This window comes from Motacilla alba, chromosome 8 (genome assembly GCF_015832195.1).
Source record: "Motacilla alba alba isolate MOTALB_02 chromosome 8, Motacilla_alba_V1.0_pri, whole genome shotgun sequence".
Lineage (NCBI taxonomy): Eukaryota > Metazoa > Chordata > Aves > Passeriformes > Motacillidae > Motacilla > Motacilla alba.
This window is the reverse complement of record NC_052023.1, coordinates 1,246,214-1,264,637: the sequence shown is the minus strand read 5'-3', so window position 1 is coordinate 1,264,637 and position 18,424 is coordinate 1,246,214. Positions and strand designations below refer to the sequence as shown.

At 56.7% G+C, this 18,424-nt stretch overlaps 1 protein-coding gene across 3 annotated transcripts in view; it reads left to right on the top strand.

The window, feature by feature from the left end:
- Window positions 1-18,424, top strand: part of SGIP1 (SH3GL interacting endocytic adaptor 1) — a 50,631-nt gene that overhangs the window by 17,999 nt on the left and 14,208 nt on the right. For 2 of the 3 annotated variants that reach the window (XM_038144580.1, XM_038144579.1), the window contains exons 1-8: window positions 4,779-5,561; window positions 5,923-5,974; window positions 6,822-6,907; window positions 8,886-8,978; window positions 9,824-9,898; window positions 11,692-12,138; window positions 14,989-15,110; window positions 15,865-15,991. In XM_038144580.1, coding sequence (XP_038000508.1) covers window positions 5,186-5,561; window positions 5,923-5,974; window positions 6,822-6,907; window positions 8,886-8,978; window positions 9,824-9,898; window positions 11,692-12,138; window positions 14,989-15,110; window positions 15,865-15,991 — 1,378 coding nt within the window. In that variant the 5' untranslated portion in view covers window positions 4,779-5,185. Of the gene's footprint in view, window positions 1-169; window positions 227-637; window positions 693-1,506; window positions 1,683-4,074; window positions 4,087-4,582; window positions 4,595-4,778; window positions 5,562-5,922; window positions 5,975-6,821; window positions 6,908-8,885; window positions 8,979-9,823; window positions 9,899-11,691; window positions 12,139-14,988; window positions 15,111-15,864; window positions 15,992-18,320; window positions 18,381-18,424 lie in introns of those variants that run through there. The other variant, XM_038144581.1, reaches the window with a different exon arrangement.

The following is an 18,424-nucleotide window of genomic DNA, read 5'->3' as shown; positions in this document are numbered from 1 at the left end:
GTTGGATGTCCACCTACGGAATGTTCAACCCCCCCCTCTGGGATGGGAGAATCCCAGAGATGGGGAATGCTGCTGGGTTTCTGGTGTGGGATAACAGCAGCAGCACCTGCTGTGGGATGTGCTGTGCTCCTGCTTCCTCCATTTAAACCATGGGAATTTTCCTTTCCAGAAGAAAACCAACGGAGCCCCAAATGGATTTTATGCAGAGATCGACTGGGACAGATATGTAAGTGTCCCCTGGAGCTTCCCTGCCCCCAGCTGCATCCCATGGGACCCCCAGGCTCTTCCCACACTCATTTTGGGCTCCTTGGGTGGAATCAGCTCTGTCCAGACCCCAATCCCACACCTGCAGGTCAGCCAGAATTCCCAGGGATGAGGTGGCTCTGGAGAGCTCTGTCCTGGCCCATAGGATGTTGCAGCTTAGCCAGAGAAAACTTTAAATTATAAAAGAGGATTAAAACTTTTCCTCCTGCAAAATGAATCGTGGAATTTGAGGTGCCCTTTGCTCTGTGGGGCCCCAGGGGGTTGGGCTGTGCAGAACATCCTTTCCCACAGGAGGGAAGAGCTGCTCCAGCTTTCCAGGCATTCGCATTCCTCATGTTCCTGAAATACATTTTTTGTTTTGTTCCCTATCCAGAACTCACCTGAGCTGGATGAGGAGGGATACAGCATCCGACCTGAGGAACCAGGATATATCCTTTGGTTTTGGCTTTGCCTCTTGGGTTACAGCCTGTAACAGGAGCTGGGCTTCACAGGCAGGCCCCTGGCTCTTTTATTTCGCTGTTAGTATTATTTATTATTTATTATAATTATTTATTTCCACATTTTGATTTTCACCTGGAGCTGGCTCTCCAGGGATAAAGCTGAACTACCTGAGGCATTCGAGTTGTCTTTGATTCCCTGCTGTGAAATGAGGAGTGGGGGAACATCCCGTGGGATGCTCCACGGAGACCAAAATGTCCGTGGTTATCCCCAAGAAAAGGAGGATCAGGGGGGAGCTTCTGGCTCTTGGCAAGGAGGGTGGAGCCAGGTGGGGTCGGGCTCTGCTCCCAGGGAACAGGGACAGGAGGAGAGGGGAGCAGCCGCAGATTCCAGGGGAGGTTTAGGTTGGATATTGGGAAAATTTCTCCATAGAAAAGGCTGGTCAGGCATTGGCACAGCTGCCCAGGGCAGGGGTGGAGTCCCCATGCCTGATTTAAAATCCACGTGGATGTGGCACTTGGGGACACGGGGCAGCACTGGGGGATGGCTGGACCCGATTGTCTCATAGGCCTTTTCCAACGTGAACAATTCCATGAGATCCAGACATGGACACAACCCCTGGGCTGGATTTATCCCTGAGAGCAGCAGCTCCTCGTGCTCTGGCTGCACAGGGATGCAGCAGTGACAGGCCCAGCACAGGATTTCCTCCCCCGTTTTGGGGTCAGCATTTTGGGACCGCCAGATTCCCGCTCTCCAGCGAGACTCGGCACACCGAGGAAGGAAAATTCCTTAACTGAGCTGTACCTACCAAAGGAAAGCACTTCTACTCCTCCAGCGAGTCGGAGGAGGAGGAGGAGGCGCACAAGAAGTTCAACATCAAGATCAAGCCCCTGCAGGCCAAGGACGTCCTGCGCAGCGCCGCCACCGTGGACGAGCTCAAGGCCTCCATCGGCAACATTGCACTTTCTCCATCCCCCGTGGTGAGTCCACCCGGCCTTTCCCGGCCTTTCCCGGCCTTGCCCGGCCTTGCCCGGCCTTGCCCGGCCTTGCCCGGCCTTGCCCGGCCTTTCCCGGCCTTGCCCGGCCTTGCCCGGCCTTGCCCGGCCCCGTGGTGTGTCACAGTGCAGCTGGTTTTTAGCTGCCAGATAAATTTGGTCGTGTTGGTGCCTCGTGCAGGCTGCCCTGGAGCAGGGGCTGGGCAGAGTCACAGGATAAAGCAGGGATTTATTCAAAGCATCTCCTCCATGGATCCACCTTGGGCAGCACCAGAGCCCAGCCAGGGCTGTCCCCAAGATGAACCCAAATGGTCCCAAAATGCACGAGCGCTCCCGGGGTCTCTCCCTTGGATCAGTTCTGCTCCATTTTGGGGTTAATTGTCCTGCCAACTGTTTATTATGGCAGCCCCTCTTATAGGGGATTCAAAATTCCCATGGATAACTGATGGGTCGGGATCTCTGCACCATCCAGACCCTTAGCCAGTGGTGTGTTTGCATTTAGGATCAGATGGGGCTGGCTGAGGGTCCCCTGCATGGGTTTGAATCCAACCTATCCCTGCTTTGTCTGGGGATTTGTTTTACTCTAAGCTGGTGGAGTTTGGGGGTCTGATATGACAAATTTATCTGGCAGCCACAATCCAGCTGCCCTGTGGCAGTGGAGATGCACTGGGATCATCCCAAACTGGGTGGGAGCTGATGTCCCTCTTGGCTTTGGTGTCCTTATTCTGGGGTCTGGTCTGCAGGGGTGTGGCTGCAGGTGTTGCTCACATATATTGAAATGATGTTTCCAGTTCAAAACATCTCAAAAATTCTCTTTCCTGCTCATAAAAGTGATCAGGATTTATTATTCCCTGATTTTTTTTTCCTCCCCGCTTCTTCTCCTCATTTTTCAATGAGGAAAAAGGGGAATTTCAATCAAGGGGAATTTTCAATCATCATCATTTAGGGTCTTGCCCTGACTCCCAAGCTAAGGGAAGCATCTGTGGGGTTTTCCATGGGGTTTTAGAGGGATGTTTCCCACCCTGGAGGTGAATCCAGGTTCCTGGAAGGAAAGGTCATTTTTCCTTAGCCCATCCTGGCATAAAGTCCATCCCCCTCTGCTTTTCCTCTGCTTGTTAAGGTTCCTGTTGGCTCATCCCAATCTGTTCAGCCATGAAAAGATTGGATTCTGGGCTCTCAGGAGGCTTTAGTGTGGGCTGAAGTGACTTCCCAGACAAAGCTTTCCATGATTTATAAATAACCTGGATCTGAAGTGTGAGTGGCTCTCCAAGCCAAAGTGAAGCAGAATCCATGTGCTTTGTTTCTGCTTCCCAACCAGGGATTTTGTTTGTTGGCATTCCAGGATTAGAAATGGCATTGGATGCTTTGGGAAGCACAAAAAAAGGGGGGGAAACCCGACCTCAAAATGAACAATTGGATATTGATGATAATAATAATAATATTAGGAAAACCAAATTCTCTTGGAATGTGCATTTTACCAAATGTGATTTTTGTCTCCTCTTTCCCATGGTGTTTTTCCTGCTGAGGTTTTGGGGGGTTTGGGAAGGGGTGAGGAGGATGCCAGTGTGGGGTGGGCTGAGGGATTGGGGTGCTGGGCTGGAGGGGATCCCTGGGACTGGAGCTGGAGCCTCCCATGGAATGTGCTCGGGGAAAGCCCTGCCAGGCTGGGCAGGAGGATCCCAAACCAGCGTGTGCAGCCAAGGGAGCAGATGGGCTGGGCGTGGAGCTGGATCCTGGCACGGGCCAGGAAAGCACCAGAGCCCCGGGCAGGAGCTGCCTGCAGGAGCCTGGCATCCACAGGAATTCCAGGATTCACTGCCAGCTCCCTGCCCTCGTCCTGGGCTTGTCTTCTCTCCCAAACCAGCCACAAAGCCCTGCTCCACATCCCTGCTGGAAGGGAGATCATAAATCCCATGGACTGGGCTGGGAGGGACCTAAATTCCCATCCCATTCCATGGCAGGGACACTGTCCCCTGTCCCAGGCTGCTCCAGCCTGGCCTTGGGCACTGCCCGGGGTCCAGGGGCAGCCACAGCTGCTCTGGGCACCCTGTGCCAGGGGCTGTGTCCATGGTCACCACCATTCCCAGCCCTCTGCAGTGGGAATTCTGCTGCCTAACCGGGACTGAAGCTGGGAATGGCCAGCAGGGCCTGTCATGATAAAACAATGGAATTCTTCCCCTAAAATGGCTCAGACACAACATTTCCATTTCCAAATGCTCCCTATCCCTCCGGTCTCCCACGTGAGGGGGGAAGCTGGAGCGCTCCTGTCCCTCTGCTGTCTTTACCCTGACACAAATCTCTGATTCCTCTTTATGAAAAATCCCCCACCTTCTCATTCCTTGTTCTTTTTTTTTTTTCTCTCTCTGCCTTCTTTTAGAGGAAAAGTCCGGTAAGAAACGCAATTTTTCTCTCCTGGAATATTTTAACCCAGCTTTGTGCGTGCTCTTGTCCTGTCTCTAGAGCTGAGATGCCAAAAGCAAATAACAAATCCTGCCCTTTTAAATGAAGTTCAGTTTCCTTTATCGCTGGCTTAGAGCGTTTTAAAATAGAATGTGTAAAAATAGAGCTGGGCTTGGCTCTGAGAGTCCTTGGGGGCGTAGTTGTGGCCCAAGAATTTGGACCAGGTGTGCAAGGGCTGGGTTTTACCTGGCTTGGGGCACATCCAAAGGGAGGAGAAGGCAGGAAACCCCTCCGTGGTGCCACTGGGGTTTCTCCAACAGAACTCAGCTTCCAGGGGGAAAGCCCCCCATTTCCCAGGACTTGGGTCCCCCTGGGGGGCTGTGCCAGGGTGACCCACGAGGTGTGGTGACAGCTGGGGACCTTGGGGTGCTGACGTGTCACTCTCTGACCAGGTGTCTCTTCTCTCCCCCTCTCGCTGACCGCAGCGGCGCAGCCCGGTAAGAATTCCTGCTCCTGGGAATGGGAATGGGGTCAGGGAGGGTTGTGGGATTTTCTGGGACCCCCGTCGAAGGGAGAAAATGATGACTTTGACTCCATGTTCTCAGAAGGCTGATTCATTATTTTATGATGGATATTATATTAAAGAATGCTGTGCTGAACTGTACTGAAGAGTGCAGAAAGGATACAGACAGACGGCTGAAGGACAATAGTGAAAAACCCACCACTCCTTCCAGAGCCCTGGCACAGCCTGACACTGATGGGTCATTGAGTTAAAACAATTAATATGAAACCAATGAGACACCCACCTGTTGGTAAACAACGTCCAAACCCCATTCCAGAGCAGCACAGCACAGGAGGAGCAAATCAGATGATTTTTGTTTTCATTTTCCTCTCAGGCTTCTCAGCTTCCCAGGAGCAAATTCCTGGGCAAGGGGACTTTTCAGAAAATACGGCAGTGACAGAGGGTCCCTGTCCATGCTGGGCTCTGGGGGGGCACAGGGTGTGGGGACAGCTGCCAGGGGTGTCACACAGCCCGTTGTGTCACCCCAGTGATGGTGGGACCTCGATAGCACAAAGGCCCCTCAGTGATGGAATCCCAGGAGATCCCACTCTGGCTCTGGGATGTCCCCGCTCCCGTGGCTGGGAGGGTTTGGCTTTTGCCCCAGGAGCCATTGGCACAGCTGGAGAGTGCCCATTCCCAGAGGGATTTACAGTCCCTGTGGGTGTGGCACTGGGGACAGCAGAGCTGCCAGCGGTGGCTTGGCATGGCTCAGAAATTTTCTGCAGGGTTTTCTGCTCCCTGGAGCTCAGGCACCTGCAGGAAATGTCCCCTCAGGCAGCTCCTGCCACCTCTGCTGGGCTGCTTTGCTCCTGGGGTGACAGCTGCCACGCACCCATGTCCCCATGCGTCCCACTTATCCCTGTGTTTCTCCTTCCAGGGAACGATTAAAAGGAATTTATCCAGTGAGTATCTCCTGCTGTGTGAAAGCAGCACTCGCTGCCCCTGCTGGAGGGGTCTGGGGAGAGGGGGTGGGAAAAGGAGCGAGTTCAATTTGGTTTAAAGTGGTGCTGGCAGAGCTGGTGGCTCCCAAAGGTTTTCCCTGGAGAAGGTGTGGGGGACATCCTTGGGACCCCTGTAGCAGTGCAGCTCCCTGATCTAGCTCTGCACAGAAATAAATCAGAATTCAAAGCAGATTTTTCCTGCCAGGATCTCTGCACAGCGGGGTGGGTGGGACACCAGGTGTGCCAGCAGGGGGTCCGGGGGCCAGGGGGATGCTCTGGAGTGGGAATGACCCTCATCCATGTGTGTCCTGTCGTGTCCCAGGTGAGGAGATCACGCGGCCCCGGCGCTCCACGCCCACGCCAGACCCCGCCAGGTCAGTGCAGGGCCCTGCTGGGACCACCCAAGGCTCAGGCTCCTCATCCCACCGTGGGTTTGGGGCACTGCCGCTTGCACTGGGCTCGGTGGGAAGCTGGAGGGGTCAGAGGGGATTTTGGGAAGGAATTGCTCCCTGGGAGGGGGAGGAATGGAATTCCCAGAGCAGCTGGGGCTGCCCCTGGATCCCTGGCGGTGCCCAAGGCCAGGCTGGACACTGGGGCTGGAGCAGCCTGGGACAGTGGGAAGTGTCCCTGCCGTGGCAGGGGTGGCACTGGATGGGGTTTAAGGTCTTTCCACCCAAAACGATTCCAGGATTTTGGCAGGACTGAGGGGCTGGTGGTGGTTGGGATGCTCAGTGTCCATCCCTGCTCTCCACCAAAAGCTCCAAGGACATTCCCTGCTGGAAGCCACCTTGAGCCTGATCCGCAGGGAGCTGGCCAAGCTTGGGGGGGGAATTTATTGATTCAGGACAGCGAACATGCAAGTTTTTGTGGAATAAAGCCAAATCTCCCTGGGAATGTGCCCTGTGCAGCTCCAGGGGTCGGCTCAAGGTGTGTTGGACCAGAGCATGGCCCAGACCTCAAGTATTTATTTTTTAACCCTTTTCCATGAAGTTTTCACTAACCCTAAAGCAACTCAGTGTCCCAGCAGCTGCTGTGGCACCAAGGGTTGGCACTGTGCTGCTGCTCCTTTCCCTTTTCCCCGCCTGGAACCCCGTGTTTGGCCAGCTCCTCCTTGGTCCGGGGTAAAAAAAAGTCCTCGAAAATATTTGTGTTTGCCTCAAAGGCGGGGTCAGAACCCAAACCTGCCCCTCACGGCTGCTCTGTGCTCCTCTCACCCCACAGCAAGAAGCCCGGGGAGGATCCGGCGGCGCTGGCCCCGCTCTTCGGGCCCCCGCTGGAGTCGGCCTTCGAGGAGCACAAGCTGGAGGGTGAGCTTGGGGCCAGGGCGGGGGAGTTTGGGGCCAGGGCGGGTGAATTTGGGGCCCTGGTGAGCTTGGGGCCAGGGCAGGTGCATTTGGGGCCAGGGCAAGGAAGTCTGGGGCTGGGACAGGTGAGTTTGGGGCCAGGGCGGGTGAGTTTGGGGCCAGCATAATGAGCTTGGGGCATGGCAAGTGAGTTTGGGGCCTTGGTGAGAGAGTTTGGGACTGTGGCAAGGGAGTTTTGGGGGCCAGGGTGAAGGATTTTTTGGGGCCAGGGTGAGCATGGGGCCAGGACAGGTGAGTTTGGTGACAGGGCAAGGGAGTTTGGGAGCCTGGTGAGTTTGGGGCCAGGACAGGTGAGTTTGAGACCTGGTGAACTTGGGGCCATGGTGAGTGAATTTGGGACTGTGGCAAGGGAGTCTGGGGCCATGGTGGGTGAGTTTGGGGACAGACTGAATTTGGGGCCATGGTGGGTGAGTTTGGGACTGTGGTGAGGGAGTTTGGGGCCATGGTGGGTGAACTTGGGACATGGCAAGTGAGTTTGGGGACAGGGTGAGTCTGGGGCTGAGGTGAGGGAGTTTGAGGACAGGGTGGATTAATTTGGGGACCTGGTGAGTGAGTTTAGCAACAGGGTGAGTTTGGGGCCATGGTGAGTGTGTTTGGGACTGTGGCAAGGGAGTTCGGGGACCAGGTGAGTTTGGGGCCATGGTGGGTGGCTTTGGGGCCTGCTGAGTGACTCTGGGGCCATGGTGGGTGGCTCTGGGGCCTGCTGAGTGACTCTGGGGCCATGGTGGCTTTGGGCCAGGGTGGCATCTCCTGGCAGGGGCATGGGAAGGTTCTCCAGCCCTGGCACAGGGGGAGTCCCCGTTCCTGGAGGGATTTCAGAGCTGTGTGGATGTGGCACTTGGGGACAAGATCAGGGGTGGAACTGGGTGCTCCGTGGGCTCTGAGGGCTTTTCCAAGCTGGACAATTCCCGGATCCCCAGGTTCCCAGCCCTCCTGCTGGAGGAGGAAGGAGCCCAGGCAGGGGTTGAAGGACAGGTCACCACATTCAGGGTTAATTCAGGCTGGGTGGAAACAGAGCAAGTGCTTAAGTCAATTAGGGAATTATGAGGCCTGGGAGAGATCCTGACAGGGGACAGCTCAAGAATACCAAAACTCAGCATTTTCCAGTCAAGCCTTCCCCCTGGAGCAGGGGGTTGAACTCCATCCAGGATTCTGGGGGCAGCTGTTGGACAAGCCTTGCACCCCTCCGTGCCTAGGAAACGCCATCTCAAAAATGTCATTTTTCCTTCCTTTAACACAGAGACACTTTGCCTCCTTGCAGAGCTGATTTTCCCAGCTTTCCCAAAGCACAGGAACCTTGCAAGGCTTGTTTTCCCCAAAACCAACCCCATCCATGCCCTGGAGCGGGTTCCTCCCAGACATCTCCTCCTTTCCTCCTCCTCCTCCTCCTCCTGGAGGGCCAGTGCCCTCATAGCCTCATTATGTCCTGTCATTAACGCCTCCAGTTAATTCTTTTAATCAAAGCAACGTTTGGGAGCAGTTCTCTGCACAAAAACTCCAAGAAATCTAAATTATATACCAAAATATCTAATTTTTCCCCCTTTATTCCCTGGGAACACAATTATCTTTTCATTTTGCTACCTGATGGGTTTTTTTTTGTTTGCATATCCTAAAATTCCAGGCCACTTTGGCCATCAATACAATGTTTTCCTTCCCATAATAAGCCTCCAAATCCATCCCCGACATTGTTTTGTTTGTCAAGCAGCATAAGTGTCAAACTAATTGCACGTCCTGCTTCAAAATCAGACAGGATTTTAATTATCCACCCTTACAGAACCCCCTGTCCTTAATTAATGAGATTTCTCTCACTGTCTGGGCCCTCTTTTCCCAGAGCCTCAGTGTCTCATCCGTGTGCTTGTGTGATGGAAAGAAAATATTTGGGTTTTTCATTGTTTTCAAATGTTTGGTTTTGATTTTTCAGCTGCTCTGGACCAGCCTGAGATATGGGGGTCGGTCCAGCCCATCAACACAAACGTAGAGTCCCCGAAACTTCCAAGACCTTTTCCAACTGGAAGTAAGTAACCATGAAAATAAATTAATAAATCCAGAAATCAGGTCAGAGATTGGAGCTGTCCTCATCCAGGCTGAGCAGTTCCACGATATTTTAAATTAAGGGGTTTTTTTTTTTTCCCTTTGTTTGGCTTGGGTGACAGCACTGTGGGATGGAGGAGGGAGTGGGATTGACAAGGGGCGGGGTGGATCCTGATCCTGCACGTTGATGCTGAGGTTACTCGGCTGGAAAAGTCGGGAGCACCGGTTTTTCCAGGATAACATCAGGGAGAGCAGCGCAGCCCCAGTCCCGGGTTCTTATTGCAGCTTTCCCTCTCCCCGGAGCCATTGTCCCTGCGGAAATGCCCCTGTCGGGCACAGCAGGTTCATTAGCCGCTGCTCATCAGCCCCCATCCCGCATCCGCATCCCGGATCCGCGTGGGATGGGCGCGGGAGACAGGCGCAGGCAGCTCCGCGCCTCACAGGATCCAGGTTTAATCAAAGCGCTGATTCAGGGGGCTGAAACAGCAGCGCAGGCCGAGATGTGCAAAAAGGGGGAAATTCCATCAACCCAACAGGAACGGCTTCCCACTGCCGGAGGGCAGGGAGGGACGGGGTATTGGGAAGGAATCAATGGGATATGGGGAAGAATTCCTCCTTGTGAGGGTGGGGAGGGATGGGATGGAATTCCCAGAGCAGCTGTGGCAGCTCCTGCATCCCTGGCAGTGCCCAAGGCCGGGCTGGACAGGGCTTGGAGCTCATCCCTGCCTTGTCCCCTTTCCCCGGGGATCCCTTGTGACATCCCACGGGCTGTCCCGCGCCTCCTGCTGCTCTCCAGCTGAGCTTTCCCCTCTCTGTGCTCTCTTCCAGCCCCTCCGCCGCTCCCCCCGAAGAACATCCCGGCCACGCCGCCGCGCACCGGCTCCCCCCTGCCCCCGGCCATCGGTAACGGCTCCGGGGGTGGCACCGGGGAGGGGACAGGGACAGCCCCGGCTCTGGGAGGGGACAGGGCCATCCCCAGCTCTGGGGGGACACCAGGGGTGACACATCCCATCCTCAGCTCTGGGAGCACACGTCCCCGTGGCTGCATTTTGGGCCCGGATTTGGTCCCTGTGCATCCTCTGCCCTTGGAATTCAGAGAATTCCGGACTGGGCTGGCTGGGGAGGAATTTCTGTCCTATCCAGTGCCCACCTGCCTCTGCCCCAGGCTGCTCCTGGCCCTGGGCACTGCCGGGGATCCGGGGCCAGCCCCAGCCCCGAGGGGTCTCAGTGGGTGCTGCAGCAGAAGCAGCACAAATATGTTTTTGCCTCCCAAGTCGGTCTCACCCCGGTGAAATTCATGCTCTTTACACCATCCCTGCCTTTGGATCAGTTGCTGTGGGAATGCAGGGCAGGGTTAGCCTCAATATCCTGCTGAAAACCAGGATATATTCCCAATTCCCAGTTCCAGAGCCCTGCTCCTGCCTGGAGCAGCCCTGCACGGCCTGTGCTGAGGAAACCAGAGGTGTGCAGGCTCTGCCCGTGGCAGGAGCTGCTCCTGCATTCCCTGCCCCCAAATCCCTGCTGAGAGGTGGGAAAAGCCCCCCTGATCCTGCAGCCCGGGGCAGGGAAGGGAAATGGTGCTGGGAATGAGGGACAGGGATGGAGAGGGGTGGGATGCAGCCAGAGGGCATCAGGCGCTTCCGAGGATATAATTCATGGTGCTGGCTGCTGGAAAAGCAGGGTCTGAGCGGGGGAGGCAGAGGGGCCCTGCATGGGGCCAGCCAGAGCCCCTCGGGGTGAAACCCCTGCTGTGCCCATCCCCATCTCCTCTGTGCTCCCAAATCCCGGTTTTCCAGGCTGGCAGGGTGTCCATGTCCATCCATCCATCCATTCCCAGCAGCAAGTGCCTGACCATTTGCTGGGCTGTGCCTTGTGTATTTGTGAAGCAAGTGGCAAGTGGTTTTGTCTGGGTCAGCAAATCCCCGTTTTATCCCCCCTGCCCTAAATGCAGACCCCAAAACAGAGGAGCAGGGATGGGGTGATGCTGCCACGAGATCCCAGAGGGCAGTTAGTGTTAGGCTCTCCCTTCCCTGGGCGTGAAATGCTTGGCTGATGGATCTGTGGTGGTTCTGGAGTCAGGTGGGAATGTTGGTGTGTGGCGGCTCAGTGAGCAGAGCCCTGAAATCCCCTCCTGTGCCTTAAAATCCCCTTCTGTGTCCTAAAATCCCCTTAAAATCCCGACCTGTTCCTGCTTGTGGCTGGATGCATTCCCTGTGGCTGGAATACACTCCCCGTGTGCATCCTGTGCTGCATGCCCAGACTCCAGCAGCGTCCAACCAGCATGTCTAAATATTTATATAAATATATAAATATTTATACCTGAGTGTTTATAAATATATATATATGGAGAGAGTGGGGCGTGCCAGAGCGCTGAGTGCACACCTTTGATACCTGCTGATAAATCAGAGTTGCTGACAAGGACGTGATGTGCTTTAGAGGACAAAAAAGGCTGTGAATTTGGGATTCCTGGCTGTGAGTGCTGGCTCGTGCTGCATGCTCCCTCCTCCAGCCCTTGGATCCCGCGGGATTCATTCCATGTCACACCCGGCTGTGGTGGAAACGTTCTTGCCCATGAATTATAGAAATGTGGATGAGAAAAGGTGATTTTAGTGCCTCTGCCGTAGAAGTAGAGCCCGTAGAGAGTAGCGCAGCCCTCGCTTAACGCCCGGTGTAAAATAAACCTCCTCTGACCGCAGGAGGGGACCAGGCAGCAGCAGAGCCCAAACGGGACAAACCCCCGTCCATCAATGACTTGGACAGCATTTTTGGCCCCGTGCCGTCCCCCAAATCTGCTGCTGCCGCCGCGGAAGACAAGTGGGTCAATTTTTCCGATCAGTCCCCGGAGAACGCGCCTCCGCAGTTGTCGCCCCGGGAGCGAGCGCCGTCCCCGGCGGCGGCCGCGGGCAGCCCGGCCAGCGCTCCGGCCGAGCCTCCCCGCCCGCTGCCCTCGCCGCTGCAGCTGGAAGACGCTCCCAAGAAGCTTCCCGAGCAGCCCCAGCTTAAGGATGATTCCGCCGAGCCGGTCGCCTCTCCCAAAGATTTTGGGCCGGGCCAAAGAGCCACCCCGCCGCCCCCTCCGCCGCCCACCTACCGCGCGGTGGTGTCGTCCCCCGGACCGGGCGCCAGCACGGGAAGCACCAGCGGTACGTGCTGTGAGCTCGGGTGTGCTGCCGTGTGGCCCTGGTGACCCTCCCGCCTGGCTGTGTCCGCGCCCTGCTGCCAGCCTGTGTCCTGCGCCTCCCGTGTCCTCCCTTCCCTGGGGCTGGGAGCCCTTCCCGAAGCTCCCCGGAGCCCTTCCCGCCCCAAACTGAGCACGGGGTTGTTGTTGTTGTTGTTGTTGCTGCGGTTGTGTTCTCCGTGGGGGTAGAAGTGTTCGGGGGAATGGTGTGAGCGAGCCTCAGGTTCTTGTGTTCGGGGCGTTTGTTTTGATCACATCCTCTCATCCCGGCAATTCCCGGGTGGGAATGGTGCGCGGCTCTTCCTGGCTCTGGGTGTGGATGGGAGATGTGTTCCAGGGTGAACCTCTCCCCCGGGAGAAGCTGCTGGCTCTGCCTGCCTTCACCTGCTTAATTATAAATGTTCATTAAAGCAAACGAGCCGGGGGAGGCTCGGCTTACTCGCACGCCTTGCTCGAGGAGCTGCAGCCTGAGCCCAGCTCAGCCCCGTGCTCCCGCCCCGCATCCACCAGAGGTGATTTTTGGGGGAATCAGAGCCTTGAGGAACCTGCACTGGTGGTGGGGTGGGTGTGCAGCCCCCCAGCTCCGTGTCTGACCCCTGCCACCCTCCTGGTGGGAGCTCGGAGTCTGTGTCACCGCCGGGGGATTTGTCACCGCCAGGAGGGTGCCCTGAGTGTGGCTGGTGCTGCAGCTGTGGCTTTGCTTCAGTGCTGGTGGCTTTTCTGTGCTGGCTCGGGGGGTGGCTGGGGTCCCTGTGGGGGCTGCAGTGTCCAGCAGGAGCTGGAACTTCTCCAGGAGCTTCCAGGAGCAGGGAACACCAGGATCCACCCTGCGCTGCTCTCCTGCCCGCCCCCAGCTGAGCGCGGGATGGAGACGTGCCAGGGCTCCCCTCGCGGGGCTGGAGGGATGGAGAAGCCTGTCCCAGAAGATCGGATCCACAGCCCTGCTCCAGGAATTGCCTCCTGTCTCAGTCTGGGCAGCAATGGGCAATGAAAGTGGGGACAGAGCCACACTAAAATGGTGCAGATCCTCCAGAAGCTGCAGCAGGGTGTGCAGCACAGCTCCGGCCCCCGTCCCACCCTCCCACCTTTCCAAGGCTGGTTTTTGGGTGCTGTGGAGCAGAGCCAGCCCAGGATCTCCTGCTGCCTTCAGGTGGCACCAAGGCTCCGTGCAGGGTCACGGTGGAAGGGCAGCGTTGGAAGGGATCTCAAAGCTCCTCTTGTTCCAACCCCTTCCACCACCCCACGCTGCTCCAAGGCCAGCATTCCAGCAGATTCCTGATTCCATGCTGGTTTCCACACGCTGTCAGTTTCTGGTGTAGGAAATATCCATTCTCTGGATGGAAGCCACCATCTGGCCAGGCTTTGGCTGCCTGGTGGCCACAGAACCCTCCCTGACACTCAGTCCTGCAAGGTCATTTCCCCTCAATATTTCCTGTTTTGCCAGGCTTTTCTTGGGATAAGGAAGGAAAAATTCAAACTTGGGTTCCCAAATTAGGCTTTGAAATAAAAGTGGCTTGAATTTTGGAGTTGTGCAGAGAAATGACTGGAATGTACCCCCTTTAAGCCAGGCCCTCTCTTGTCTGAGCCTGCTCTCCTTCACCTCTTCTTGTTTCTATAACTCCAGCTTTGATCTTTGCTTAATCTGAGCTATCACCCAAAGAACCTGGGAAATTATTATCTTGTAAGTGGGAAAACTGTTCAGTTATCATCTCATCAGTCTGAGCCATGAGCTGCTGAGCTCCATGGAAGCTGGTGACAAACACTGGCTCAGCTATCCTGGCTCTGAGCTCCCTCCCCTTCCTGCTGCCCGTCGTGTCCTGGTGCCCCCTCTGCCCAGCTCCAGTTCTTGCTGGGCTTCTCCTGGAAGGAATTCCTGTGTGTGGGGGGAAGCAGGCTCCTGGATCTCCCTGAGGCACCTGCTGGAGTTCCCATTTGGTCACAGAAATCCCCCTCTCAGCAGGGTCTGTGTGAGCCCTGAGCTCAGCTCCCTGTCTTCGGGAGTCTCTTCCAGAGTGTTGGGAGCTGCCTTGTGCTCCCGGAAAATTCCAGACCCTTCCTCTTCCACCCTTGCCCTTCTTTGCTGGGCCAAAGCTTTGCCCTGTGACGAGGATCTATTGTATTGGCCCCGTGGCAGGAAGGAATGATGAATCTGACTCCATGGTCTCAGAAGGCTAACTTATTATTATTTTACGATATTATATTATACAAAAGAATACTACTAAACTATCCTAAAGAATACAGAAAGGATACAGACAGAAGGCTAAAAAGATAACAATGAAAACTCGTCACTCTCTCCAGAGTCTGACACAGCCTGACCCTGATTGGCCAAAGAGTCAAAACAATTCCCATGAAACCAATGGAACAATCACCTGTGGGTGAACAATCTCCAACCACATTCCACGTCAGCACAACACAGGAGAAGCAAATGAGAGAAGAATCTGTTTTCCTTTTTCTCTGAGGCTTCTCAGCTTCCCAGGAGAAAATCCTGGGCGAGGGGACTTTTCAGAGAATATGACTGTGAGTGACAAGGATCCCCAATTCCCCGTTGTGCCACCCCTGGAGCAGCGTTTCATCCATCATCCCATCCCTCCTGCCCGTATTTTTGGGAAAGCTGTCAGACTCCTCCGCAGTCAACTTTGCAGAGGGAACCGGGCACTGAGCAGCCCCTGCCAGGAATCCACGGGCACCAGCCCTCCTGGAACGTTCCGTGCCCAGCAGCTGGGCTGTGCCCCCATCACGGGCAGCTCCTGGGGCTCCGGGGTGGGCAGCGGCGGGGGCAGAGCCCGCGGGCACTCACGGCTCCCGTTTGTTGCAGGTTCCTCGTCCCCGGCCCGCCCCGGCACGCCGCTGGCCACGTGTGGCACCCCCCCGCCGCCACCACCCCGGCCCCCGTCCCGGCCCAAGCTGCCCCCGGGCAAACCCCCCGTCAGCGATGTGGTACGTGGGGAGGGGCTGGGGGGCACGGCAGGGCCGTGCCAGGGGTGGCGGGTGGCATTCCCAGTCCGGAACGGGACAGCGGAGTGGGGCGAGCCACCCGCGGTCACCGCGCCGGGCTGGGCTCTTCTAGGATCTGTGGATTGCCCGTGGGAAGGGCTGTGCCACCCCTGCTGCGGCAGCCTGGTGATGCCAACCACGGTGCTCAGCCAGGGCAAGGGCAGGGAATGGGCTGGGGTGGGGATGTGCCTCACTGGGGAAGGGTTCGAGCAGTTCCAGCCTCCCCAGGAGCCGTGCCCGGCTCAGGGCTGTCCTGTGTGCCACCCCGGGCTGCTCCAGGTAAGGCGTGGGGGCTTTGGGATTGATGCTGAGGGTACAAAGTGACCCCCAGGGGTTGATGCTGGGGGTACAAAGTGACCCCCAAAGGATCCCTAAGGGCCTGGGGAGCTGGCACCTGGTGGGCCCTGCTCCCTTCCCGATGCCCAGCCCATTCCATCCATCCCACGGCCCCTGGAGCTCCCACGCTCGGTGTGGATGGGTGGGATCTCAACACCCACCCTACAGTGGTGGGGATAATCTATTTTCCCAGCTCCAAGCTGAAATGCCATCGGTACTAAAACAACTCAAGTCGTTCCAATTTTTCCTCTGGGGTACCGGCAGAGCAGTCAGGAGGGTGCGGGTGAAATTTTATTTGTTTGATGCAAATGTTTCTGTGTGGATTTTCTTTAACTTTGCGCTGTTTTATGTTTCTCTCCAGTCCAGGCCTTTTAGCCCTCCCATCCACTCCTCCAGCCCTCCTCCGATAGCACCTTTAGCCCGTGCTGAAAGTACTTCTTCCATCTCTTCCACCAATTCCCTGAGTGCAGCCACCACTCCCACCGTTGGTAAACACACACAGCACTGCTGTTCTTTCACCTTTCCTACGTTCTCCGATAATTCCTGAGGCCTTTTCATTCGCTAGGTCATCCCTTGGGGTCGGATTCGTTAAGTTTCACCGGGGTTTGAAATGCTAAGAGGGATTTCAGGGGGGTGATGGATCAGGAGGGTGATGCTGCCAGGGAAGTTTTTCCAAATGTTGTGGGAAATGGACGTTTGGTGAAAGTCAAGGCAATTGTAACAGAAAATGTGGTTCTGGGCTGTAAATTGGGGCAAAATGAGCTTTTTTTTGCAGGGGATGCTTGTGCCTGGAGGGGAGTGGGGCTGGGAGCCAGACCTTGGGATCCAGGGATATGAAATCTCTTGGAATGTCTCAAATTCACACTTGCCCTTAAAGCAGTAACAGAAAAGGGGTCTTGGAAAAGAAAGTGGCTCTTCCCAGCCACTTGGCACATCCTGGGGCAGAACCAAACGCTGCAGTTTTGGTCCTGGGAAAAGTGGGGTTTGCCAGAACCCCGGGGCTGAGATGAGGAATGGGAATCGAGTCTGGCTGGCAGCTCCCAGCTCCAGGCGCTGGGTCCCCCCATGCCTCCCTGTCCATCCCCTCTGTCCCCTCCTGTCCCCTCTGTCCCTGCTGCCGGCGCTCCCCCTCCTCCTCCTCCATCCCTGGCTGCCAGCCCCTCGCTTCCTGCGGCTCCATCTCCTCCAGGATCACCTCCCTGCTCTGTCTTTTCTTCCCAACCCTCTGGAAAACCCGGCCTGGCGGGAGTTCCCGTGCGCTCGGCCACCGCGCTGGCCGCAGCGTTTGTCACCGCTGTCCCCGCGGGGAGCGGTGGCACTGCCACCAGCCCCGCCCGCGGTGGCCGGAAGGTGCCGGGGATGGCGCTGTCCCCGCGGTGCCGGTGGCACCGAGCCCTCCCCGTGGCTTTGCTGGAGTCTCGACTGCGTCTCCGTCCTGTTGTCACCTCACTCTCAGGTGTCGTAGGTGCTCGTGCCTGTCCCGGCTGTTGGTCACTGTCACAGCACCGGGCTGGAAGAAATGTCACCAGGACAGCGAGCCCTGAGCGTCCCCTGTGCCTCTGGCAGTGGCCTTAGCAGTGCCTGAGGGCGCGGTGGCCACAGGGACACGGCGCTAGGGGAGGGGACAGCCAGGCTGAGGACAGGGACAGTCCCCGGGGCTGCAGGGGGCTGGGAAGGGCGATGGGAGCGAGCTGAGCTCTGCCACCCCAGCTCCCTCGGGCTCTCCATTTGGATTTGTTTTTTTCTCTCGTATTTTTGGGATCAGAAGCTGCTGTTTGATGGTTTAGTGACCTCCCTGGGCTGAGCAGAGGGGATGAGGTTGCTGGGCTGGGGAGAGAAGGTGGGGTCCCACACCCTCCATGGAGATTTCCTTGAAGCAGAGCCAAAATCGGGGCTCTGGGGTCACCCCTGACCAGGGAACTCCAAACGGGGCAGCCAGGAGGAGCATCCCAGATTTCGTAGGTGTCGCACTTCCAGCTCCATGCATAGATAATGCTGAGTGGGAAGGACCCACTGGGATCATTGATCCAACTCCTGCCCTGCCCAGACGCCCCAAATCCCACCCTGGGCATCCCTGGGAGTGCTGTCCAAAGGCTCCTGGAGCTCTGGCAGCCTCGGGGCTGGGACCATTCCCTGGGGAGCCTGGGCAGTGCCAGCACCCTCTGGATGAGGAACCTTTTCTGCTGGCAGCCAACCTAAGCCTTGGGAAAAGCTGGCTGGGCACAGGCAGAGACAGACAGGGTTTGGGGTCTGCGCTGGGAAAGCGTCTCCTTGTCCCCACCGAGGCCAGGGAGGGCGCTGGTGCTGGGTGAGCACCCAGGAAAACCAACAGCAGAGGACAGACAGCTTCCAATTCCCAGAGGAGGAAAAGCTGGGCTGGGAGGTGTGCAGGGATGGGCAGGTCTGGGATCAGGGACCGCTGCAGGTCCCGGGGGGCTGGGATACCCCAATCCAGCTGGGGCTGGAGTCTGGCTCCACCACACTCCCCATCTCCCGTGCCCTGTGGCAAAGTCCCACGGAGTTTGTCCAGGAGCAGGGGCAGGGCTGCTCCATCCCCGTGTCCTCCGTGCTGTTCTGGTGTGCTTTCCTCGTTGGCTGCATGTCGGTCTGGACAATTCCTGGCACAGCAAGGAGCTCTTTGGTTCCCGTGTCGGTGCCCCTCCGTCACCTCTGTCTCTGCGTTGATACGAGTGCGCTGCTTGGTTTCACTTGGGATCCGTGTTTTCATTCTTTTTGTGCTCTTTTTTTTTCTTCCTTTTCTTTCTTTTTTTTTTTCTTTCTTTCTTTCCTTTGCGTTTCTTCTGCTTGTGTTATCAGAGGATGATGCTTTTGTTGACAAACTGCCCGCGTTTGAAGGGCGCAGTGAAACGCCGGCAGGTACTGTACTAGCAGGGAGTTTGCCGAGAATTCCGCCCTCGGAG